The 27524-nt window shown below is 37.5% G+C and overlaps 2 protein-coding genes across 3 annotated transcripts in view; one reads left to right on the forward strand and one right to left on the reverse strand.

Moving 5' to 3' along the window:
- LOC131437608 (zinc finger protein GLI2) overlaps nucleotides 1-27524 on the forward strand; it is a 66473-nt gene that overhangs the window by 4761 nt on the left and 34188 nt on the right. The gene's annotated exons all lie outside the window — the stretch shown is intronic.
- Nucleotides 1858-27148, reverse strand: LOC131437605 (cilia- and flagella-associated protein 44). Of its 2 annotated transcripts, XM_058607061.1 has the most exons (8): nucleotides 26925-27148; nucleotides 26389-26861; nucleotides 13124-14624; nucleotides 12312-13058; nucleotides 12211-12246; nucleotides 5447-5630; nucleotides 4080-5381; nucleotides 1858-4014 (listed from the first exon to the last, which is right to left on the reverse strand). In XM_058607061.1, the coding sequence occupies exons 1-8, from the start codon at nucleotides 27098-27100 to the stop codon at nucleotides 2578-2580; spliced, it is 5856 nt and encodes a 1951-aa protein (XP_058463044.1). In that variant the 5' UTR covers nucleotides 27101-27148; the 3' UTR covers nucleotides 1858-2577. The 2 variants fall into 2 exon arrangements, with proteins under 2 accessions (XP_058463044.1, XP_058463045.1); XM_058607062.1 differs by lacking the exon at nucleotides 12211-12246.

Raw genomic sequence — 27524 nt, forward strand, 5'->3', positions numbered from 1 at the left:
GTGGTTTATGAACGGTCCTTAAAGTCACGACAAGCACGAATGTCGCGAACTAGGACATTGAATAGTCTGCCTTGGGTAGGCAAGGAATTATTAGTTGAGATCTAACATCACGATACTCCACGCATGTCCAAACGACATGATCAATATCGCGATAACCTTCGCCACAAGCACAATGATTAGTCTCGGAAAGTCCAATTCGAAGGAGATGTGCATCTAACGTGTAGTGATTGGACATGAGTCTGGAAATCACACGAATGAAGTTCCCACTCACATCCAGTCCCCTGAACCATGCCTTTGTCGATATTTGAAGAATAATTGAGTGCATCCACCGACCCAGATCATCTTTATCCCAAGAAGTTTGCCAGCTGGCCAGTGTTCTTTGACAGGACGCGCTATAGAATTCGTTGAAAGCAATCGGTCTCTTATAAATGTCACCCGTAATAGCACCACGTTTGGCTAAAATATTGACTCTTTCATTGCCTGGAATGGAGCAATGAGTCGGGACCCAAACTATTGTGATTTGATAATTATTATTCAATATGTCGTTCAGACACTGTTTTATTTTGCCCAAGAAAAACGGTTCATTTTTGCCAGCAGCGTTTGGGCGAATGGCTTAAATTGCACTCAGACTATCTGTGAAGAGAAAATAATGTTTTGGAGATAATGTGACGATTACACTCAAACTATAATGAACTGTTGCTAACTCTGCTATATCAACAGATGCTGGTTCTTGAAGCCTGAATGAAGCCGAAACATTATTGTTGAATACACCAAACCCAGTAGAATATTCGCTGTCTTGACCTCGTTGCTAGTTGCTGTAGATACGCCTTGTTGTACATTGATTGAAGTTGATTGCTGGTTTGATGCTGGAAGCGTTTTTGAAGTAGAAGTACTGGGTTCACTAGTTCCCGTTGCTGAACGGTTGTCCTTGTCTTTGGTTGAAGATGTCCTTTTTGCTGTTTCAGGTTTGCCGTAGTGTTCAGGTCGTTCACAAAACTGACATGATTTTCATAGGTAATCAGTGTTTTACACGGATTTATCCAACCTCGACCACAAATGATGTACGATGAAATTGCCTTACGAAATTGCATACATACCACTCGCACGCCACTTTGGATACCGGGGAAAAAAATTCCGCCCGATTTATTTTTATGATTGGTAGTTTTTGGGGTAGCAGCCGAAAAATCTTCCATATAGAATGATAAATATTTTTTTCACTAACGTAACGAAGCATGTAGTATTTGATGCATTTTAATTTATTAAAAGAAATTCATTTTCAGTAAAAAAAAATTTCATTTTTGGAGCTGGTAGATGTTGTATATCTTATAATAAGCCTTATAATAGAGGAAATTATTTTTATCCCGTCAATCCGATTATATCTCTGACATTACCCACCCGCCTTTTTATAGAAACGTTCAATTTTGAAAAAGGTTCTCGAAGAATGTTGTTAGAATTATATTGAATTTGATGGATATTCAACACAAAAAAAAATCTCTATAGAAAATTGAACCAATCTGCGGGGAATCTGTCATAAATTTGAGAAAGTATTGAAAAGTTGAGTTGCCTGGAATGCTACTCCCGGTTGTGGCAAATTTTAGGATCGAATTTTTGAACATAGCACATTTATCGCTTGTGCCTTGGTTTGTTGCGCAGCTATTTTTGTCCAATCAACAATTCGTCGTTTTCAATGTGAGCCGTTATCAACCGAGCTTGTGCACGTACGTGAGTTGGTATTTGCGCACGAAACCATTGGAAGTGATTGCGGAAAGTTCAGCGAGCCGGCGAATGGTTTTGAACAAAATTAGCCGATGATAACGATAGAGCACTCTTCAAGATCATAAAATTAACCGAGTAGTAGACAGTTTCAATATATATTGTGGATTTAAAACAAACAATTCGTCTTATTAATAATAGATAAAATAAAGTAGATAACCGGTTGTGCGGTCAGATAGCAAACCAAAGACAGTTGAATAAGCGACACATAAACAAACAATTCCTCCGTCCCACTCCGACCAGGTGGGCTTCAATGACACCATCACTCATCGTTTGTTCCGCGATTGGGGACTTGTATATCGTGGCTACCCGGGAACTTGCAAACTGGTTAGTCTTTCAAGATAGATAACGGCGCTACACGTGCCGGGCTTTGTTTTTTTTTTTTCGTGTGTTCAGCAAGATATCACACTCTGTGCACAACTGGACCGCATGCCTTCCTGTGCGAGCTAAATTGGGCGAAAGTGATACCAATTCTCGTCGAGGTTGTCAAGTGACGTACAAGGGGACGATATCCTGACGGGTCGATCACACCAATACCCGGTTAACTTTTGTTCGTGGGTTTCATGAATTAGCGAAAGTTGTGTTGGGGTGTACGCTTTTACATTACGATGAGACAACAACATTATTATCATGATATTTCGGAACCAGTTTGATGGATTTTTGATACTGGCGAGTTCATCGAAAACGGGATTGAGCCGGTTTCCTAGTTTGAGTTTTATTGCCCGAGCTTTGTTCAGATTACAGGTTAATTGAACTTTTTTGTTTTGTTTAATTAAGTTGGATATACGAGACAGATAATTGAGTCTATTTCGAGCTCTGCTGAAGGATTCCATTGATAATCTGCCGGATCGTGTCCCGATTGACGTCATCGACTAAATTTTCCGAAGAGTACTGGAGCAATTCAGTGGTCAGCAGATTCACGTTCACTGCTACCGGGTCGATACCTGGCTTGTTCCGAAGACCGTTGGCTATAAAGTTGATTGTTTCCGGATGAACAATGTCCGAAATGTGAAGCGTTGACACCACTTGTTTGAGAATATCGGCCAAAATGTTATGAGAGTAATTTTGCGAAACCGGCGGAACCATTTCCAAGCTATTGTTGATAATTTCGTTCAGAATTTCTTTCGTGTCGATGTCGTAACCTTCCTTGAAAGTACGGAATATATTTTCGATAAGTTCTGCAATCGATTGTGGTGGAATGGTAAGCAGCAGTTCTTCGGGAATAAATGACTTAAAGTTTTCTATTATGTGGGGTAACAAATCACTGGCGTGTTCCGGAGCAAAATTAGCGATAATATTCGTTAGATAATGGGACAAGTGAGTTACGACGCATTTGATATCCGACTTCTGGACCAGCGTTCCAAGATGATCGGTCAGAAAATCATCCACCAGCGAAGAAATTTCGTTGTACAAAAAGTTATCCGGGGAACTAGCCCTGGTGCTGGGAGGTGCCGAATCCATGGCATTCGGATATGTGGCATCATCCGAAATCTGAGCAGACTTTTTGCTGACCGTGACTGGTTCCACAATTTCTGCTACATCTGTACTGAGTGGTTTGCATTTAACGCTAAGCGTTCGAATCTCCCGTTGCAGCGCATTAATTTGTTCCTTTTGTGTGCGAGCAATTTCCTTCAACTTAATCAGATCTGGCTCGTAATCCTTTGGATCATGGTCTTTTTTCTCCATCAGTTTATCCTGATTGGCCAATAGTTTGGTAAGTTTGTTATGCTCTTCTTGTAGGACCGTGAGAATGTGCAGTTTTTCTGTTCCTTCCTGTATCACTCTGGTCAATTCCGTTTGCTTCTTACTGTACATTATTTTTAGGTCTCGCGTTCGCTCGGCGTAAGCTTTCTTGACATCATCCATGTTTGCACGAATTTCGAATGCAAATTTTCGCAAAATCGTCTCTTCCAGTTCATCCAAGTCGACGATTCTTCCAAACTTTTTAATCATTGCCTCGTTGAGTTGCTCCTTCAGTTCAATAATCTGCTGCTCCATAAATTTGATGTCCGTTCGCATTCGAGCCAAATGAACTACGTTTACTCGATGTTTTCGTTTTGTCTCAAGTGTTTCCATCGCTAGCTGCCCAACGCGGGAATACAGTTTCATAAGTTTTTCATGGTTAAACAGAAGACTGTTCTCGATGTCGTAAAATTCAGACTCCGTTCGAAAGTGCTGCATTTGATCCATTTTCAAAATAACCAAACTGTTGATGTCGTTCAACCGAGTTTGTTTGGTTCGCTGTAAAAAGGAAAAAAACGCATTTCATTACATCAGAGCCCCCGGTATAAAATGGAAAAACCTACTCTGAAGCTTAACAATTCTTTCTTCTTGTCAGCCAACCTCGTTTCAATGAATGCCAACTTCATCTTGAATGTTTCCATCGTTTTAATCGACTCGTTCAACGTTTTGTTCTCATCGTAGTACTGCTTTTCCAGATCATTTTTCTCATTCCTCAACCTAAGCGTCAATTCGTACAGATCCGGATCACACCCAACCGGGCATGGTTGTTCGTTCAGAAAGATCTTACTGATTTCACCATCCACTGCGTTCTCCAGGGCGTCAATGTCCTCGGACGAATACTCGCTCGACGACTCGGTTTCATCCGTCTCTTGGTTGATTCGACAGGGTTTGTATTTTTTCTTGAAAATTCGTTTTAGGAAAACCGCAAAAGAATTGTCCGTGCAGCTAGAAGTAAACCGGTTCAACACCGACTTCTGCTTCCGTCGTATTTCATCCATATCTAGCTTCGATTGATCGATGTGACTTCTGGTTTCGATGAGCGATACCTGCAAGTGGTTACTCTCTAGCGTCAGATCTTCGACGCTGCTTATCATTTTGCGTTCAATCTTTTCAAAATCTTTCAGAATCCACAGCTCCTGGTAGAGAGTCAGTTGATATATTTCCAAGTATTTGGCGTCCACTTCAACTTTCAGTCGTTGTTCTGCTAATTTTTCTATTTCTCCGTCAAATTCCGAAACTCTCTGATTGATTTTGGCTATTATTTTGTCCTGTTTAAATAGTTTCTTCATCAGTCGCATTTCGCGAAGCTCTTTTTCCCATTCCGTTCCCTGCGGCGTGTACGGGACACCATTCGGTGAAGGTACCAATCCCAAAGCGTACTTTTGTAGAAAATCCGCGTCTTCGATGGTTTCCACCTTGGTGGGAGAACTTTCTTCTGTTTTGCTCGTCTTTTCGACAGAACCGCAATCTTCCTTCTGCTCGAACTCCCGTTCGGGAAACTCCATGGCAACATCTATTTTCACTTCTACGGAAGCCATTTTGCGTTGATTCTCGGGAATTTCCTCATGAATTTCAGCTAATTTTCTTTTCTTACACTCAACATATTTGACCAGCTCAGTTTTCTTATCCCGAAGAGCGAATACCTGCTTGTTGTACTCGTGTTTAATAGTGAACATTTGCTCTCTCACCCGCAGCAGTGTGCGGTACTTGGTCATAGTCGTTTCCAACTCATCTTCATTGGGTTCGTAGTCTAGGTCCGTTTTGAGCTTGTAGTCTCCAATCGTTTCCGAGGCTTCTTTGATGGCGAGGTCATCGTCGGGATGGTTGACGTTTGGATTTGGTTTTTTAGCTTTCAACTCTTCCCACTGGAAAAAGTTAAATTCAAAATGAAATTTTGAGAACCTCAAAATAGAATTCGGAAAATGGTTGCCTCAAGTTTCCGCATGCGTTCCTTCGATTTTCTTTCGCGGTATTTGGCCAATAAACGTCGCATCTTTGATTCCAGCTTGAAATCTATGGTCGATTGCGACAGACCTTCCAGAAACGATTCCCGTTTGTCTGTTTCCGAGTCCTCGTGACGCTCAAGTGGAGCTTGATCTGAAGTTTTCGCCATTCTAGAGTTCAAATGAGAAATATTAGCGAATCATGTATAGACTAGACCGAGGAAAAATAAGCATGCATGGATTCTTTACCAGTAATTAGTGAAGGGTGTAAAACAGCAAAAACTTTAAATCTAGTTGTGTGATTAATTTTGCGGATCATACTATTCCGATTGTACAAGTGTCAATCTCATGGTCATTCATCTTCTAGATCAGCGAATTGTCACAAACTTAGTTTCTAATGATGTTTTATATGGAATCTTATCCGGATTGAACTTCCGGTTCCGGAGTAGCGGGGTAAAATGTGCAAAACAAAATGTTGGCCCTTATTACCGGTGTCACTACACGGTGAAAACCAAGTGAAGTGACTGTGACCCTTATTATGGGTATCATTTCACGGTGGAAATCAAGTGAAGTGAATGTAGGTCTTTATTACGGAAGTCGCTTCAGAGACAAAAGTAATTACTTGAATGAACTTGATGTCAATATGAACATCACGCCACCAATATTTTGTTGAAAAATTTAGTTTTTTCTACCACAGTGATCACTTCACTATGCGTGATACCAGTGATAGGTAAAATCAAGTGAAGTGACATGTAAGTGAAATGATTGTGAAAGTGGAAGTGAGAACAGTAATAAGGGCCGTTTACTCGATTTTCTCAACGACTTCTCGATCGATTTTCACAGTCTCATGGCCTATTATTGAATTCTGTTTGGATCCGATTTCCAGTTCCGGGGTAACGATGTAATATGTGCAAACAAAAAAGTGTACTCAATTTTCTCAGAAACCGCTAGACCAATTTCCACTATCTTAAGGAGTGTATCGAAAATAAGCTATCCACAAATTGTTATAAAAAACGATATTTTATTCAAACTTAAAATGTATCCTTTATTGCACTAGTTTGAACTTGAGCATAATGAAAACCGAATGAAATTTAAGTTATTCCTTCAAGAATTTTCGAACTTTTGATCGAACGCTCTTCATCAAGTTCCGGACAAGTGTTGCATCGCAGTTTTTGGACGCTTGAGCCCAATTGTTTTCTAATTTCTGCATGGTCTCAGCTGCCTTACCAGTCTTCTTGAAGACCCTCTTCACGATTGCCCAGTAACGTTCGATGGGTCGAAGCTGAGGGCAATTTGGTGGATTGATATTTTTTTCATCGAAATTTATACCCTTTTCCGCAAGCCAATTGAGAGTGGTTTTGGCATAGTGAGCCTACGCTAAATCCGACCAAAACAGTGGAGGTGTACTATGCTTCTTATATAAAAACAGCCAACTCTTCTGGAGACACTCAGATCGATAGATTTCTGCATTTATAGTTCCGGTAGTGTAAAAAATGGTTGACTTCAAACCACAGGAACATATTGCTTGCCATACCAGTATCTTTCGACCGAATTTCTCCACTTGAATCGACCTGTCCGCATCGCTCATATCCTTCCCAACGACGACAGTAAAGTATTGTGGACCTGGAAAGGTTTTTGAGTCCTCCTTTACATAAGTCTCATCCTCCATCAAAACGCATGCATCCGGACACTGCAAAAGACGCGAATACAATTTCCGGGCCTTTGTTCCTGCTCGTTTCTTCTGTTCTACACTTTGTTTCGATATTTTCTGCTTCTTGTAGGTCTTCAGGTGATTTCGTCTCTTGATACGCTGGATCATTTCGACAATCGTTCCTGGTTTTTTGGCCAAATCACGTATTGACATTAATTTGTTCTTCATGATTAGAGATACCACTTTCTGGTCCAGTTTCGGGTTGAAAGAACGGGGTTTTCTGCCTCTTCCTGGTAGCTCATCCAAAGAATAGTGTTCCCCAAACTTATTATTGATGGTTTTAATACTGACATGATGAATTCCAAACCGATTCTCCAACTTTCGCATAGTAATACCCTTCTCACTTAGCTATGTGTCCAGAACCTTAATTTTCACTTCCTTTTCAATACGCAACATTTAGAAAACGCAGAATTTCAACCGCACAAACAAGTAAACAAGCGAAAGCTGACAGCCAAACGCACAGCATAAAAAACCATCACAACTACATGCGTACAACAAAAATGTATGTGGATAGCTTATATTCGATACACTCCTTAGGTTCAAATGAGAGGTCTTACGATCTCATATAACGCTTTTAAATTCTACCTCTATAGGATTTCCGATTCCGGAATTACTGGTTAAGAAGTGTAGAAAACTAAATTTCAATAGAATGAATTTTGTTTACGTCTCGTCGCATAGCAGTTCAATTTGAATGGAAAAACTCGACAGACTAACCCCTGAATAGCATGTTCAATAGCATGTTTTTACACATGACGCATGGAAAAAAGAGTGAAATCCATTAAGCCAAATAATTCTTGAATTGTGCAAATCAAATTAGTTGATGATTTAAAAATTTGATTTTCAATACATAGGACCTCAGTTCCCGGTTCCGGAAGTACCGGAAACTGGTTAAAAACTCTTGAAAACTAATTTACTTAATTTTTTTAGAGATGGTGTATCCGATTTTCAAATGTAAGGATCCTTCGACACTTTTTACGAGATTTAGGAAAAATCAACAACGAAATTTCACCAATTATTGAAATGTTTCACTGAGATCTACCCGCGCAAATACACCGCGTAGCTTCGGAAATTCGCGTAAAAAGAATACCGCATAACTTCGGAAAACCGCGTAAAAAAAACTCAAAACTAAAGAAAAAAAATGTTGATGCCAAATTTGACCAATCATTTGTTTTACGTTTCGTCTTCGACTCACCAGTGCATCAGCAGTTCGTATTTATTATCGTTTATCGTGTATCGTTTATCGTTTATCGTTTATCGTTTATCGTTTATCGTTTATCGTTTATCGTTTATCGTTTATCGTTTATCGTTTATCGTTTATCGTTTATCGTTTATCGTTTATCGTTTATCGTTTATCGTTTATCGTTTATCGTTTATCGTTTATCGTTTATCGTTTATCGTTTATCATTTATCGTTTATCGTTTATCGTTTATCGTTTATCGTTTATCGTTTATCGTTTATCGTTTATCGTTTATCGTTTATCGTTTATCGTTTATCGTTTATCGTTTATCGTTTATCGTTTATCGTTTATCGTTTATCGTTTATCATTTATCGTTTATCGTTTATCGTTTATCGTTTATCGTTTATCGTTTATCGTTTATCGTTTATCGTTTATCGTTTATCGTTTATCGTTTATCGTTTATCGTTTATCGTTTATCGTTTATCGTTTATCGTTTATCGTTTATCGTTTATCGTTTATCGTTTATCGTTTATCGTTTATCATTTATCGTTTATCGTTTATCGTTTATCGTTTATCGTTTATCGTTTATCGTTTATCGTTTATCGTTTATCGTTTATCGTTTATCGTTTATCGTTTATCGTTTATCGTTTATCGTTTATCGTTTATCGTTTATCGTTTATCGTTTATCATTTATCGTTTATCGTTTATCGTTTATCGTTTATCGTTTATCGTTTATCGTTTATCGTTTATCGTTTATCGTTTATCGTTTATCGTTTATCGTTTATCGTTTATCGTTTATCGTTTATCGTTTATCGTTTATCGTTTATCGTTTCATGAATAGTTTTCAAAACCTAGCGCAAATACATATGAAAAATTTGAATATAAAGCATGTTATGAAATTGACCAGAAATTTGTTAGAATCTGTTCAAAACTGATTGTGTTTTTGTATTGGTAACATGAAATGAACTTGTAACCCAAAACACTCTTCCTTGATGAGAAAAAATTCGAGCATCAATTTCAATATTTTGTAATGTGGATGCGTCAAATCTAATGCTGAAAAATACATAGAGAAAAGCTCGTTTGAATGGTACGCGAGAATCATGCAATGCAATCCAAATGGCATGGCTTCCCTGTAAGACAAAAAACGTCCTATGAATGTCCAATAAATCGTTCAACGGGAAACCGACTTTCGTTTTCCGATTTTGAAACAGTCCATTGAACCGCACGCCATTTTTTTCGTTCAGCGAACCCGGCAAACTGAGGTTCATTGCTGGGCTATTTTGAATGTGAGAAGTTGGAGTCCCGTTGGACTAGTTTTACTGGAGAATTTTGGAACTTACTTACTACACACTTACAACAGATTCTTGAGCTCGGAATAATGAAATACCGAATTAGATCGGCAACACGACATTTTACTGATTGTTCAGTAATCCATATGCTCTTTTCCGAAATTCGTTAATGTATTATTCTGATATCTCGGTAAAGCGCGTTATTTTGCCGAAGTTTGGAAAATATTATGCTGAGCCTGTCAGCAAACAACAAATATACCGAAGTCAGCAAATCCGTTTGCCGAGATTTAGAACAGTGTGTTAGCTTTTACTGAAACTCGGTGAAGCACTTGTCATTTAATGTATCTTGTCGAATGTGCAAAACACCCCGTAGCCATTGCTGGGGGAGCAGGAAAATAATATATATTAGATGTAGATAAGAAATTCTTATATTTCTTGAGAAGCTAAGTGATATAAAAAATTCTGATGTTTATGTATACTTGCAAAAGTCTTCTTATTTCCAGGTAGATGCGTTGAGGAGCACTGGAAATAATTGTCTTTAACCGTGATGTTTCCTTTGGAGGTTTGTTTTGCTTTTTTGTATACTGCATTAAAATAAACATCAATAAAACATCCTTTTTCCCCAATCTTAGCTTTTGTGATATTTATTTCATGCAGTAATACAGAAAAATCCTTCCCACGTTCGGTTACTGATTACTCGGCAATTCATTATTCGATCATAATCGCTTTTGCCGAGCTAACAGCAAGATTGCTGCTGACAAGTTCGGCAATAATTGACAGTTAACAAATTTGGTATTGCCGAGATTCTCAGTAAATGTTACTTTGCCGAGATGATTACCGATCTCTCGGTTGTGTAAACTCGGCATTTATTGTCGAGATTCACCAATAAAATTTAAGTGTGTACTTATTTTAATAAATAAACACTACATATCTGTGCAATACTTCTACTTTGGGTAGAATTTATATGAAGAAAACACCAAATTTTCACACTATTTTTGTAGAAAAAAAAAACAACAACAAACCGTTCCTTCGAATTGAATGAGTTTTTCGTTCAGTATGCCGTTAAACAAACCCTCAACGCCCAACAAAATCTAACCACTTTCTCAGTGGGTTCGATGACACCTATCGTGACATTAATTCGGATAAACAATCGACTTCGTACTTAAACTATTTTGTTCGATCAGAATTGCTTAAATTCTTTCATTCTATATTTAAAATTTAATTAAAGTAACCAGCACAATCGGTGTGTCTAAGTTCAGATCATATCGAAAAGATTTACATCTCCTTAGCTTGAAACCGGCACACCTAGAAAAAATCGTGTGAATTTACATATTCTGAGACTGACATAAAAATGACTCATTTTTACAATAGATCTAACACAAGTCTGCTCGAAAGGCGGGATATATTTGACACATATTAAAAGCATTCTTGTAAAATTGTACATATTTTACGAATTACGAATTGTGTCATATGTGAATTTGCGTTACCTGTAAATATCATAATGTTTTACATGGCATGACTAACATTTTAGATCATACGAACAATGCAGGGCACACAAAAATGTGCGAAAAGTGGAGGAAAAATGTTACAAAATGAATTACTAGTGAACAGTTACGGCCGTTTCCTAATGAAATCCTTTCGAAACTCTAGATACAGAAGGTCGTCTTTCCTTATAACTTGTTATTCAGTTACTAAGAAAAAAAATCGGTTATGTTTTGTTTATAAAAAAATGTAGTGATTCTAATTTTAAGTAAATTAAAACACCACCTATATAGAAAATGGATTTAAATTGATCGTTTGGCAGGCTATCTGTACTTGCGGATAGAGAAGTGAAATTAGCGTCACCTTAGGCACCATCAAATATTCTTCGTTGTTTTTGGTGCAGCACGAAACAAATCTGACTATTGAAGTAGGAATACAACGAAGTGAGTTTTATAAAATCGATTTTCAATCAGAATAAGTGTCGTCACTAATCCATACGACGTCCAACTTCATGGGTGCCACGACTCGGTGCGGAACGTTAGCGCTGTAGGAAAGGGCACACAAGCATGTGGCAGGTTTACTTTGTGCGCCGTTCGCCAAACGAGAGGCAATCAATTTGTTCAGAATTTTGCTCGTGGAAATAATTGCCAACTGTCAATTGTTATGAAATTGTCAACCTTCGTTTATTTTTAGAATCCAAAGCATTTTACAAACATCTAATGAGATTTTACTTGAAATAGATAATTTATTAGTAGAACGATGCACCAAAATAAATGTTTAAAGTGATCCGCCCCTTGTCGAACTTTTTTTTTGTAGTTTTTACTTACCACTTTTTTTAGTTTTTACTTACCACTTTACAATTTTTTTTGTGGTTTTTACTTACCACTGGTAAGTTGATTGAATGTCACAGCCTCGGAATGCTATGCATAAGAATCAACTAAGCATTTAAGTCGTCTAAGGCGATTTTGCATTACTATTTCAGTAACTACTCAAATAACTAGTTAAAACTTCTGGAATACTCAAAGCAATATTTCCTACTCAATCACGCACACACAAACTTAAAGAGTAAGAGTAATTGAATAAAGTAATAACCTTTTCTCCGGTATTTTACACATTCCCACGAAACGTCTTGCATGAACAGCAGTGTTTGAATGTTAAATACACGTTTAATTCTTGTGTAAAGCATTACTCACCTTCGTCGGGCTTCTTCATCTTTGATTCGCTGCTCCAGATCCGCCACCGTCTGATGGAACTCGTCGTTCAGTTTGTTGATGCGAAACGATTTCACCGAAGCCGTTACGTTAACAGCTTTAATCTCCGCTGGGATGCTTTCCAGCTCATCGAGAAAAAAATTCCGCAATTTTTCCCCCGTCAGTCGAGCTTTCTCGACATCGAAGGCCGTTTTTCGTCGAACCAGATCCATTTCTGCCTGCAGTTCCCGTTCCAAATCTTCGGTAATCCGATCGTCCAGGGAAAATGCTTCCATCGGAATCTTTTGTGATTCCGGCAATGCCTCATTGCGAGCGAGTAAAGCTTCAAACTGTTTCTTATACGTTGCCACGTTTGCGAGTATTTCGTTTTTCTTGTCGTTCAGTACTTTTGCCTTCCGATCGCTTTCCTGTTTGAGTTTTTGTTCCTCCAAGGAGAGATACTCTGCGTCCAGAATGTCATCCACGCAGGGTTCATCTATTTTTAATGGTTTCGTTTTTTCCGGTTCGATAGGGATCACATCAGCGTTCCATTTATAGGCGAATAGATTGCCATCAGTTCCGACACTGAAAAGAAACCGATAGTCGTAGCTGAAAGCCAATCCGGTAACTTTACCGCCAAGGTTGTAGTGCATGTTGAGTGTCCAATAGTCAGACAAATCTCTGAAATCAGACTTGCACCGATTCACCCGAATAGAACCATCGCTCATTCCGAAGATGAAATAGTTGGAACTGGAAAGAGAAATTATATCCATGTAGTAATGATGATATTTCAAGGTTTAATGTTATTTTTTTACTCGTAAATGTAGGTGTTCATCTCCGTATCTTCAGCTCCATAAACTGATGTGCACGAAACGGGGTCTTCGTCATCGAAACAATACTCGTACACGAATCCTGCGTCGTATCCTCCCATCGACAGCCAGAGAGTGTTCTCCTCCGTATATTGAACCCACAAAACAGCGTTCGGAATTTTCGGAATGTAAAGTGGCTCCAGTTCTTCCTCGTCTTCCGAGTCCTCCAAAAAAGCGTTTTCATCGATATCTACTCCCGGGTTCTCGATGCGTACCCGTTCCAAGGATTCCATTTTTCTGGCACGTTTTTTCTGCCTTAGATCCTCGAGCTCCGCGATTCGAATGTTTCTTTTAATTTCCGATTTGACTGATTGGAAAGTCAGTTGTCGTATGTCGACGCTCTTCAAATGATACGATATATCTGTGTATGTTACCGGTTCTTCGGGAAGTTCCACTTCCAGTACCTGTCCATGACGACATCCAATAAAGGCAGTGGTATGAAAATTTGGTTTCCAGCTGATGGAGTATACTTCCGAAGGCGTGTACACCAGTCCAATGGGTTCGATTGTTACATGGGAGTTTTCTCGGATGAACTGGTGAACGAAAATGGAACTGTCTTCCGATCCCGAAACGAGAATGGTTTCTCTAGTGTTAATCGCCAGTACAGTCACGGCTTTTGAGTGGGATTTCATAATTTGAACGAGATTTACTGCTGGGCACTCGCGATTGGTGCCGTCTAAATTCACGGTGACAAATCTTATGCAACCATCTTCGAAGCCTAGAACCAAAACCTTCCCAGTTGGATCAAGCGAGACCGGAAGCCATTGCATAGCTCGACCGTTTGAGTCAAACTGATGATTGAATACCATTCTCCGTTCGATATAGTCATACATGAACAATCTTCCATCGGCACCCAGGGTGGCCACGTGCTGGGAAGTCGGACTGGTTTGAACGGAAACGATTGGTCCGGCATGACACTTCAACAGTTGTATAGGAGCAGCCGGTTTATAGGCAGGAGTTATATCACAAAGCCATATGCCTCCGTTGCTATCCTGTGCGTACCACTTGAAATCGCCTTCCTTTTTAATTAAACACATCAGCTCACTGCTGTACGATTCGGTTCCAATTTTAAACTCCATTATGGGCTCGATCTGCACTACCCGGTCGTCATCCGGAGGATCGGCCAACTCGACCGTTTCCCAGAACCAAATCCGAATGAATCCATCCATTCCGCTCGTCATTACTTCTCCGTCTCGGATGGTGATTTGTGTAATGGGACCTTGATGGCACGGTTTCCTGCCCTTACGGCACACCTCCATCTTGATGAGGCCGGCTTCCCAAACAAGAATGTTACCCCACTGGCATCCGGACAGCACCTTCTCGTCTGCCATCGGAAGTATACCGATTATATCGGAGATTTCAGTTTTTCCAAAGCGACCTAACTCTCCCTGCAGTTTCAGCCCGGTAAAAGTTTCTGCCATTTTCCAGAACTTTATATGCCCAAGACCTGTTGGGAAGGAAAACGTTGCCAATGAGTTGTTTCGATAAAAATGCCCGCGGGCAATATTATTGTGTTATGAAAACGTTGATGATATGTTCGACTTGGAATTTAATTTTAATTAACAAGTTCCGCTGTAGAATCTTTTACTGTAAAACGCTCACATTTCAATTTATATTTTGTTTGCCATCTCTACAAGTAAGGTTCTTTCAAGTATGTGAAAACAGGAGAGTTTCAACAAAAGCTATAAATAGGTATAGGGCTGCAAACGAAGATTAATGTGTCAATGTTCTTGGATTAGTATTTCTCGTTAGTAGACAAACTAGAACTATCAGCAGTAGTCGGGTTTGAACAGTAGCTCGTAAAACCCACGAATAGCTCTTGACTTCTGAAAATGTTTATATAAAATGTGTTACAGCATACAAATGAAAATTCGCCAAAAATCACCGTTGCATACGATTTTGCATGCATAAATTACCATTGTATGCTAGATTGGGCACAAGAGCCCATAAACAATGGCTAGACTGCTCGTACCACCTCTGTAGGCGAATTGCCAAACAACAGACATACAAGCTAGAACATACTTTTTCAAAAAAAAAATGGGTAAAGCATTCAAGTGGAAATTCGTAAGAAATTATCGTTTCATACGATTTTGCACACATGAACTGCTTTTGTACGCAAGTTCGAGCACAAGAACGTTTGGTTCGTGTATTGGATGTGCGTTCGCATAAAAAGAAACACAAGGAATGAAAACTTTCGGTGGTGATTTACAAACAATTGTCTGCATTAGTTATTTGATATTAAATTCACTTTTGCTAAAATTTGATTATCGGTTATAGTTCAAAGTGTTTAATGATGAATTATAAAAATTGTTTTATTAGACATAATTTATGGTCAATTATGTGAGAAAAGATAAATTTTGGCTACATTGTTACCACAACATCAGTTCCAAATACTTCATATGGCTATCATTTAAATCTCTTCAGCGTCAGATCGTTTCGCTGGGCAATTTGAATAGTTTTTTTTCCGAAAGCGCTTGTGAATAGGCTATCTGTAATACATTTTCTGTTTCACCAGTGCAGGAAGTTGATTCAATGATTTTTCATCTCAAACAAGACATCATGTTTGTAGTGTGAAAGCGAATTTGTTTCGTAGTGTTTGAAATTAACTCTATCGTCTTAAATTAGTTTTAATTGCTAGTGTTAACTGCTTATTTAGTTTGCGTTGGACTCGTAATTGCATAACATGTTTCTCAATATTTTATATTTCCTAATCATAGTTGTCATCATATGACCATTGGGTAACATGAGTCCTTAGCTTGTTCTTTTAAAACCCAGAAGGCATTTGTTTTCGAACGCAAAGCTGTTGCATGCATGTTTTATATGAACTTGTCTGGAGCGAAGTTGGCATTGTTCGTTGTGTCTAGTTGATATGAAAAACAACATGAAAATGACATTAACATTATTGAATGTTTATGATTTACATACAACTTACAATTTGCAAATTTGGATGAAAGAACGTTACATATGGTAATGGCTCCCTATTTCATCTGAGCTCCTATTTCCATCTCATCCCTTCACCTCATTACTGTGAACATGAATATCTTCACTAAATTTCTGTGAATATCTTACAACGTACCGTAACCTGAACCAAACTGGGAACAGTTTTAAAATGAAGATTTAAGCTATTGTTACACTTTCTAATTAAAAGAAATGATTTTAAATTTTTCGGTGATCGTTGTTTTTCATTAAAAAAAACTCACTTTTCAATTTAGGACACATTTTCATCTCAAGATTTACAGTTCGTCATGTTTCTGAATATTTACTAATCGATTTGTCTTAAAACATGATCACTATTTCGCACAATTACACTACTATTGAATGCTGGATGACTTCATAATTGGTAATGTTCACTTGCCACTTGTTTAATAAAAGATTAAAATCTTCGAATATTATAAGCAATGACAGTCTTCAAAAATATGAGATGAAAGTTTTTCTCTTAGTTCATTTGATTGTGCTTTGGGAAAGCATTGCTTTGATTGGTAAATTGATGCAAAAGCGAAGCTGTTGGAAGCATGCGAATCTATAAATATAAGCGAAATTATGGCTAACGTTTTAGTCCTACGCGTAGCAGGTTAGTGGTAGGTTGTTGCTAGAGAACAAGACAAAAAGTGCCATAAAACGATTTTAAGCTTAAATTGGTACGCTCTGAACTTGTGTCATGCGAGTTCGAATGAAATTCTATGTTATGTCGTTTTTGCCTGAAAAATTTGCAACTACCCCAGGGTAAATTTTGAGTGCTTAAGATTAATTTCTAATTTAAATAAGATGAACTCGATTAGTAATGAGAAACAGTTTACCGCTTTAACCGAAATCGCAGAATGGTAGGGAAACTTAACGCTATAAAAAAAAACTACTTGCATACAAAACTTGAACACAAGCTTAGCGAAGAGAAGCTTAAATATCGAAATCCGTATCGCGAGTATGTACAAAGTTATAATTGCATACATTTGGGATATTGGTGTAATTTCGTCGGCTATAAAACAAATACAAATCAAGACAAACAATGTTCCGTGTTGGTTCCTAATCAAGATCAATCTAAGCAGACTCTCGTGCAATTGCGGATTTGAAAGTATGACTATTGATTGTATCTGTATTTTGTTTTTAGAAGGCCTAATGCGTGAATAGTAACAATTCCTTTTTGTCGTGAATACGACTTACTTTACTATGGGGTGCCTTTTCAAAATTGATAAGTTTTTGATCGTGAATATCTCTTGTTGTATCTAACGAATCAACATAATTTTTGCTACATGCCATCGGAAATATGATCACCATTTTATGATAAAATTTTCAGTTGTGTGACACAATCTCAAATAATTCGAAATTAAACTTTTCTGAAATGTTTGGTATAAACGAGTGTCAACTTAAACGTGTATAGCAAAAGCATTGAAGTATTTCAATAGTACACTATTGAAAAACCTGTCTCATTTGACCCATGTCAACACCAGCCAATCAGAACGCGTTCTGAGGAATCTGCTGCTGTGCAACAAATCGTTCAAGAAAAATGTTCCGAACAGTGTTTAATATCGTAGTGAGTTCCTCAAGTTGGTCCTTCTGAAAGGCAGGAATGAATCCCGTACAGCATCCTGATAGTTTTTTTCAATGAAATGCAAATCCGAAATGAAATAATCGAAATTTAAATTTCTAATGGCTCTAAAAGTTTTCTAAAGAACTATAAGGATTTGTTGTTCGCAAATCGAAGGTAAATATCCTCAGTTTAATGCAAATCTAGAACCGTTTGGTTAGATTTGTGCACTTTTCGCTGTGTGAAATTCACAGTAATCGAGATCAAGTGAAGCCTTCTTTGTTTTTGCGAAAAACGTTCCAGAGTTTAATGTCGTAGAGAATTACGCAATTTTACCTTCTGAATGATAGAAACGAATCCCTACAGCATATTGATAGTTTCTTTCAATGAATTATGCAAATCCGAAATGAAATAAACGACATTAAAATTCTGTATGCGGCTATTTTTATTATAAAGAAATATAGTGGTTATTTCATAGTATTTGTGCTTCAGAATGTTTAATGTAACTAATCTGTACTTTAGTTTAGGTGCATCGTTTCAAAATCTAGTAGTGAAAAAGGGGAATGCTTGCATAATTCATACAATTGATCAACTAATTGATATTCGGAAGTGTTAAGGAACATGTCAGTTGTTTTCGTATTCACGACATCCAGTTATGTCTCTGACATTACCCACCCGCCTTAGTTAGGTATACTAAGGAGGGGTTTTGGCATTTAAAATGCCTCACTTTTCACATACACCTGTGTCAATTTAAAAATACAAATTTAGCCGCGTAATCTTTTTCTGTTATACTTTTGAACTTTAATAACTGAATCATTTGTTGAAGGATTTATATAATTTAACTACCAATCGATTCGAAAACATTTAATTTAAACATATGGGGCAATGACGTTTAAGTATTTCAATAGCATACCATTGAAGAATCGGTTTGAATTGACCTGTTTTCACCAGCTGATTCACTGCAATTCACTATTTATTTTTTGTCGTGAATACGACTTACTTTACTATGGGGTGCCTTTTCAAAATTTACCCTCTGAGAGAGTGATAAGTTTTTGATCGTGAATATCTCTTGTTGTATCTAACGAATCAACATAATTTTTGCTACATGCCATCGGAAATATGATCACAATTTTATGATAAAATTTTCAGTTGTGTGACATAATCTCAAATAGTTCAAAATTAAACTTTTCTGAAATGTTTGGTATAAACGAGTATCAAAGAGGATAATTCATATGGCGCGTTTGCCTTTCTCGTATTTTGAAAGCTCATAGCTCAGTGATCTGTGGAAGGATTTATATAATCTAACTACCAATAGAATCGAAATTTTTCAACTTAAACGTGTATAGCAAGAGCATTGAAGTATTTCAATAGTACACTATTGAAAAACCTATCTCATTTGACCCATGTCAACACCAGCCAATCAGAACGCGTTCTGAGGAAGAGAAGAAAATAGCTGCTGCTGTACAACAAATCGTTCAAGAAAAATGTTTCCAAAAGTGGTGAATATCGTAGTGAGTTCCTCAATTTGGTCCTTCTGAATGCTAGAAACGAATCCCTACAGCATATTGATAGTCTCTTTCAATAAATTATGCAAATCCGAAATGAAATAATCGACATTGAAATTCTATATGCGGCTATTTTTATAGCCGTTAGGACCGCCCATTAGTGAAAAAGCTACAAACGAAATCACATAAAAGGAAATCTCTTAACAAAAATTGAATCAGTTTGGATTCTATCGCCACTGCGAGCAGATGTGTTTTGTGTCGTCTGCACAGCTAGTTTCGCTTTCGACAAGAGCGATTACGTCACAGCTGCCAGTCATTTCGATGGATGAAAAAGCAACGTTGGAGAGCATTATAAAAAATCAGCCGTTCTAATGGCTCTAAAATTTTTCTAAAGAACTATTAGGATTTGTTTTTCGCAAATCGCAGGTAATTATCCTCAGTTTAGTGCAAATCAAGAACAATTTGGTTAGATTTGTGCACTTTTCGCTGTGTGAAATTCACAGTAATCGAGATCAAGTGAAGCCTTTTTTTGCGAAAAATGTTCCGAGTTTAATATCGTAGAGAATTACGCAATTTGACCCTTCTGAATGTTGGAAATGAATCCCTACAGCATATTGATAGTTTTTTTTCAATAAATTATGCAAATCCGAAATGAAATAATCGACATTGAAATTCTATATGCGGCTATTTTTATAGCCGTTAGGACCGCCCATTAGTGAAAAAGCTACAAACGAAATCACACAAAAGGAAATCTCTTAACAAAAATTGAATCAGTTTGGATTCTATCGCCACTGCGAGCAGATGTGTTTTGTGTCGTCTGCACAGCTAGTTTCGCTTTCGACAAGAGCGATTACGTCACAGCTGCCAGTCATTTCGATGGATGAAAAAGCAACGTTGGAGAGCATTATAAAAAATCAGCCGTTCTAATGGCTCTAAAATTTTTCTAAAGAACTATTAGGATTTGTTTTTCGCAAATCGCAGGTAATTATCCTCAGTTTAGTGCAAATCAAGAACAATTTGGTTAGATTTGTGCACTTTTCGCTGTGTGAAATTCACAGTAATCGAGATCAAGTGAAGCCTTTTTTTTGAGAAAAATGTTCCGAGTTTAATATCGTAGAGAATTCCGCAATTTGACCCTTCTGAATGCTGGAAATTAATCCCTACAGCATATTGATAGTTTTTTTCAAAAAATTTTGCAAATCCGAAATGAAATAATCGACATAAAAATTCTGTATGCGGCTATTTTTATAGCCGTTAGGACCGCCCATTAGTGGAAAAGCTACAAACGAAATCAAATAAAAGGAAATCTCTTAACAAAAATTGAATCAGTTTGGATTCTATCGCCACTGCGAGCAGATGTGTTTTGTGTCGTCTGCACAGCTAGTTTCGCTTTCGACAAGAGCGATTACGTCACAGCTGCCAGTCATTTCGATGGATGAATAAGCATCGTTGGAAAGCATTATAAAAAATCAGCCGTTCTAATGGCTCTAAAAGTTTTCTGAAGAACTATTAGGATGTGTTGTTCGCAAATCGAAAGAAAATATCCTCAGTTTAGTGCAAATGTAGAACAGTTTGGTTAGATTCTTGCACTTTTCGCTGTGTGAAATTCACAGTAATCGAGATCAAGTGAAGCCTTCTTTGTTTTTGCGAAAAATGTGGAAAAGGGGAATGCTTGCATAATTCATACAATTGATCAACTATTTGATATTCGGAAGTGTTAAGGAACATGTCATTTGTTTTCGTATTCACGACATCCAGTTATGTCTCTGACATTACCCACCCGCCTTTTTTCACCGGTGAACGATTGAATCGCAGACAACGCTGTACTAACAGAGTAGATTCAAAGTAATTTCAATGATCAAATGTAAACCAAGTTTACTTGTGTTGGTAATTTGTGTATTATGTATATTTTATTTGGTAAGTATGTCATAGATCTATGTATTTATACATGCAGTGCAACCAGTTCATCAAGGTGGCTTGAAGGATTGAATTTGAACAAACTTTTTTAGCAATAATTTATTCTAAATCGAATGTTAGCTTGACTTTTTGGATGAAATATTAGTTCTGTTAAACTTTTCAACAATGATTGATAAACAATTGCTTACATTTTATGAATATAGATTTCAATTCCCTGATAAAGAAAGTTAGATACACTGCATTTGTATTAGATCGCGCTACACAAATTAAACAAAACTAAATATTTTCTGCTAAAAAAGAAATTTTCCGGAAAAATAAATATTTTTACGAAAACTTTCCATATCCATTGTCTTTCGCGTGTTAAATCAAAGGTTCCTATTTGCGGGATTACTAAAAGAAGGTACGTAAATCCATATAGGAATGTGTTCGTTGCTAATCAAATGTGTTAGTAGAAGTAAGCTGAAACTGAAATATTTTTTCTCGAGCAGTTTTCAGAAAAACGGAAGAGTTTTAGACTGAGATTTTCACTTTTCTTAAATTACAATTCAACAGAATGAACTGATTGGTTTATTTTTGAAACATATGGAAGAATTATTGATTAAAATCAGAATACGCTTGCCAAGTGTCTTACTCCTGGAACGGTTCTAACTAGATGATTTGAGATTGGATTTATATTATTTCTCGATGAGAATATGATTAGGTTCCAAGCAGAGATGTCAGATATTTTCAAAGAAACTCTGTATTAACCCTGCATAAAAAATCTGTATTTATCTGTATTCACGAATAAAATGAAATTTCTACAATGAAATGATGTTGAACGGTATCTCAATAGATTATGGTTACAGAATGAGAGTTTCAATGAGCATTTATTTTTTATTTTCGTAGTTCACAAAAATATGTAAAGATGAAATTTAATATGAATGGGTTTTCAACCACAATCAAATTTCAATTCTTATATACTTTTCTAGATTTAAAAGTTGACCTAATATGACAGTCAGGTCATACAACTCTCAGGCCACAGACAGAATAAACGCAAGAAGCTGGTGGATGACATTAGCAGACCAAAAGAGGGAAGCATACTTTCAGCAAGCCATAGGGGCTCTATTAGAGTGCAAGCGATAAATCTGCTCAGCTTTCTCTCTGAAACGGTCCTTTTAATTTACTGTAAGAGCATTACTCGCTTTGCTCAATGCCAAGTTTGGCTCTGCTTTATTGTGCCAACTCTGTCTACGGCCTTAGCCTAACAATAAAGCTTCAAATTGTAATATAAATGTTTTTTTTTGTGTTGATCATCAAGTATTTTTTACTTTAATTTGTGATTTGTCGGTTGATTAATAAACTTTCATCTCACCACTGCAATCAAATACTAAAAGATAGTTCAGACGAAAACAGTTTAATTTTTCTTTATTACTTCTTGTGAAATCTGTATAAATCTGTATTAAATTTAGAGAATCTGTATAAAATCTGTATTCTGTATTAGATCTGTATAAGGATGTAAAAATCTGTATTATACAGATAAATCTGTATAAATGGCATCTCTGGTTCTAAGTGCAAATGACCGATTCTCTTTGTTTACTTTCTCTTTCGATTATTACGGTACTTTTAGCAATCTATCGCTTTAACTATTTGCAGAGAAAAATAACTTTTATCTTTTAATCTGCATCGAGCAAAGTGTAGCAAAATACAGGAATATTTTGATTTGAAATCGAATTTATTCTTCGGTTTCCGCAAGCTTTTGGAATGTCACTCTAACAATAGAAAATCAAATTTGTGAGAAGACACTCAGATTAGAGATGGGTGAACAGTTCACGTACAGTTCTACAGGACTAGTTCTGCTAGAAGAATGAGAGAACTGGCATTATCTATTAATGAATGAAAGTTCATGATTCTTTTCGATAGAAATGGAAACGTATTACCTTCGTATTTTGTAACGGTCGCAGGTTTCGGGAATTGTTGGTAAAAGTTGCATACATTCGCGATTTTTAAAAGAATAGAATAATCATTGGTGTTTGTTTGATTATTTGTGAACTACAAAATTTTATTTACGGTTCTCAGATTATTTACGAAATCTCCGAAGAACGAAAGAACGATTCAACAGAACTAACAGTTCGGCTGAAAAGTTCGTATCGTTTAATAGAAACACACATTTTTTGCCAAAATTCGTTTTTATTATTCAACATAATTGCCATCAGAGGCGATACAGCGATTATAGCGATCTTCCAACTTTTCGATACCATTTTTGTAGTACGATTTGTCCTTTGCCTCAAAATAGGCCTCAGTTTCAGCGATTACCTCTTCATTGCTTCTAAATTTTTTACCAGCGAGCATTCTCTTGAGGTCTGAGAACAGGGAAAAGTCACTGGGGGCCAAATCTGGAGAATACGATGGATGAGGGAGCAATTCGAAGCCCAATTCGTTCAATTTCAGCATGGTTTTTCGTTGTTGTTTTTGATCGATTGTGAGCTCACGCGGCACCCATTTTGCACAAAGCTTTCTCATATCCAAATATTCGTGAATAATATGTCCAACATGTTCCTTTGATATCTTTAGGGTGTCAGCTAACTCGATCAACTTCACTTTACGGTCATTGAAAATCATTTTGTGGATTTTTTTCACGTTTTCATCGGTAACAGCCTCTTTTGGACGTCCACTGCGTTCATCGTCTTCGGTGCTCATATGACCAATACGAAATTTTGCAAACCACTTACGAATTGTTGCTTCGCCCGGTGCAGAGTCTGGATAACACTCATCAAGCCATTTTTTGGTATCGGCGGCCCTTTTTTTCATTAAAAAGTAGTGTTTCATCAACACACGAAATTCCTTTTTGCCTTTCTCATATAGAAAGGCTATGCAATCACTGTGAAAATCGACTTTCTAACTGAGGCCCGGAGGGCCGAATGTCATATACCATTCGACTCAGTTCGACGAACTGAACAAATGACTGTGTGTGTCCGTCCGTCCGTGTGTGTGTGTATGTGTGTGTATGTTACAAAATATGCACTCACTTTTCTCAGAGATGGCCAAACCGATTTTCACAAACAAAGATTCAAATGAAAGGTCTCATAGTCCCATAGCCTGCTATTGAATTTCATTCCGATCCGACTTCCGGTTCCAGAGATATAGGATGATATGTACAAAAAAAGTGAAAAAAATATTCACTCAATTTTTTTCAGAGATGGCTGAACCGATTTTCACAAAGTAAGATTCAAATAAAAGATATTATGGTCCCATAGCTTGCTATTGAATTTCGTTTGAATGTGACTTCCGGTTCCGGAGTTATATGGTAATATGTGAAAATTTGAAAAAAAGTTTACGATCAATTATCTTTGGAACAACTCAACCGATTTTCGCAAACTTAGATTCAAATGAAAGGTCTTATAATATCCTAAAAATTTGTGGAACATTTTATCTGGATCCGACTTCCGGTTCCGGAACTAAAGCGTGATAAGTGTAAAATTACCAATTTTATTAGTATTTTTCCACGAACGATGGTTAAAAACAGGTACAAATCCCATAAAACTGTCTGATAAATTCTTCTAGTTTGTAGAGCTTGTTAGTTTGTGGGCATAAAAACTTAATTCGGCACTACTGGTCCCCTCTTTTCCTGTTCCGAGAGCACCGAAAGTGGAGAAGAAAAACTCCTAAAACTAAATTCACTTCGGTTTCTCTGCGATGCTTGAACCGATTTTCACAAATCTTGATTTGAATTAAAGTTCATACTGTCTTTAAACCTACTGTGAAATTTTATCCGGATCCGACTTCCGGTTCCGCAGTTACAGGGCGATGAGTGTCAAAGTTTTCAAATCGCCATATAGAGTGACAATATGTACAACACCGAAAGAAGAAGAAAACACAAAACGAACAAGGCGTGCTTTGTTCTATTTTGTACACGTTGTGTAGTGATGTCAATAATAATAATAACAATCCTACTACATGTTTCATGCTGCTGATTCATGCTGTTTAGCACGCAGTAGTAACAGAAACGCAGGTTCGTTTCGTTAGATTTAGTTTAATTGGTTTAAACGAAATAGAGCATGAGATAGTAAGTATAAGTTTAACTACGTTCAAAACTGTTCCAATTTGTAGGTCATATTTGTTGGTAGCAAACGAACCAACTTCGGCTATTCCGTTCATCTGAATCCGGTTTCGGGAGAATTGGAAATAGTGATTAGAAACTGCAAAAAGGATCTCACTCACTTTTCTTGGAGATGGATGAATAGCTTTTCACAAACTTATAGGTTCAAAAGAAAAGTCTTACAGTTTCATACGGAATTCCTTAATTTGTTGTGGATACTATTTTCGGTTCCGGAACTACAGGTTAAACAGGATTTATAGAGTTTGTGAGATTAGATCCGAACAAATTATCCTATTCCTATTCAATAAACAGTTGTTTTTGCGAATTTCACGGTTATTGTTACTTATGATGTAATGAGTAATATGAGAAAGGCATCATTACACCACTAGGTGGATTAAAATAGGTTTTTTTTTCCATTTTTTCACAATAACAAAAGTAGCTTCACTCAAAATGCAATATCACACAAACTAATAATCAGACAGCTGTCAAATTTATACACGTATCTTTTGAAGGTTGGTACTAACTGAAAATGGTATGGATTTAATTTTAGTGGCGTCCTCTCATAGAAACGATACGAACTTTTCAGCCGATCTGTTAGTTCTTTTAGTAGAACAACCAAGTTCTGAGCGGCTCTATGAAACGAATGGTTTTGTCCATCTCTAACTCAGATGTATTCATACAAACATTTACTTTGATACTTTCTAAATGCAAGATTTAACCGTACTTAATCCGTTCATTATCTTATATAATGTCGAATCTCTATCGTTCCGTAAATCAACAAATAAATTATCAATAATGAAATAAATATTTCCTACAATGAAGTCAACAATTTGATTGGTCAGTGAGGTACAATGTCTGCATTTCGCCTTTCCACCACATAACATTATCACTGTTATGTACTGAAAAGTCTAAAACGAAACGTAAAGATAACTATCACATTATCGCTTGATTCAAAACAACAAATCTCGATTGAAATATTGCACTCAGTAAGTTACGTGTTTTTCGACCACGAACAATTTTTCATGGCTCATAATTTGTATCATTTTGATCATGAATAACTGTCATGATTTCTTGAGATGATAAAATGATAAGTATAAAGACGTGTTTATCATAATAACGAAAACGAAGCTCTTTCCGAGTGCTGTTAAAATTAACGAACAACCGGTGAGTGATAAGTTAACAGTAAACTCACCGCACGACGTTAGGTGCCCTGGAACCGTCGGAGAAAACATGACATTTATCACGTCATTCGAGAATGATTTGCAGCGCAGTATGATCTCCCCGTTGCGCCAGTTCCACACCGTCAGCATATAGTCCGGATCGCAACCCTGCGAAACCAGCAGCTCACCGTCGGCGCTGTAGTCCACGCGGCTGTACGCCTGCGCGGTTCCATTTTTCAGTATGTTCACCACAAGCATCTCCGGATACTGAAAGATGATGATGGGCGGACTGGAGCCATTCTCACCCACCGTGAGATGACGCAGCTCCGGATTTGGGTTTGTTTGGATGCAGCCGATTCCACCTCCCGTCGAGCTTCGCCGGGTGGTCACGGTTTGTGTGGTGACATCGAAGAAGTGGATCAGATTCCCGGAGGCAAACACGAGCACGTTGTCGTCGATTTTGCACAGATTGAAAGGACGCTTGCAGTTGTAACCGTAGGAGTAGCTGTTTTGATGGGATCAATTCAGTTGTACATTATATTACCCGCATTGCTTAAAAACATCTTACTCGAATGCAAGTATTTCCGCAGCAATAGTGCAATTTGAACTTTTAATCGGTTTCGAAATTAGCGCTTTCTTCGCAAAATTAGCAGTTGTACGTCTTGATTCAGCCATTGTTGACGAACTTTGCTCGATTGGAGTCAATAAACAACCAGTTGTCAGGATGACGAAAACCGATTTCATGAATCAGCGTGTTTAGTTAGCAACAACAACCGTTGCTAGCCACCTGTTCGTCCCCATGCGCGTCGTTCAGATCCAGTCAGACTTTGTATCACAATACAAACAACTACCCTGTAGTGCGGATGGGTAACCTACACCTATTTATACCGCCGGAGTATTAAATTACCCCCCAAGTAACTTTGAGTCCGGTTTGAATCGGTTTGCGGTCTTATCAGTACGCTCGAAGTACACACTCAATGGCGTTACTGGTTTGCGATTCATGGATTCAAATCGGTTGGATCGGGTGGTAGGTTCTGGTGGTGGTTGAAAGTAGACAGGAACACGCTCGGTTCACAACTGTCTTTTGTTTCACTCTGCTCGAAGACATCTGCCACTGGTCGCTCCATGCGAAACCGAAATAGCTGATTGGCCCTCTCGAAAGGAGCAG

Source organism: Malaya genurostris, chromosome 3, assembly GCF_030247185.1.
Source record: "Malaya genurostris strain Urasoe2022 chromosome 3, Malgen_1.1, whole genome shotgun sequence".
NCBI lineage: Eukaryota > Metazoa > Arthropoda > Insecta > Diptera > Culicidae > Malaya > Malaya genurostris.

What these genes read in the sequence shown, in the direction of transcription:
- LOC131437605 (XM_058607061.1), bottom strand. Translation starts at nt 27,100, where the DNA reads ATGAAATCGGTTTTCGTCATCCTGACAACTGGTTGTTTATTGACTCCA. An exon ending in GCGGAAATACTTGCATTCGA is followed by an intron (nt 26,862 to 26,924) that starts GTAAGATGTTTT and finishes CCATCAAAACAG; the next exon opens with CTACTCCTACGGTTACAACT. An exon ending in AGGGCACCTAACGTCGTGCG is followed by an intron (nt 14,625 to 26,388) that starts GTGAGTTTACTG and finishes CCTTCCCAACAG; the next exon opens with GTCTTGGGCATATAAAGTTC.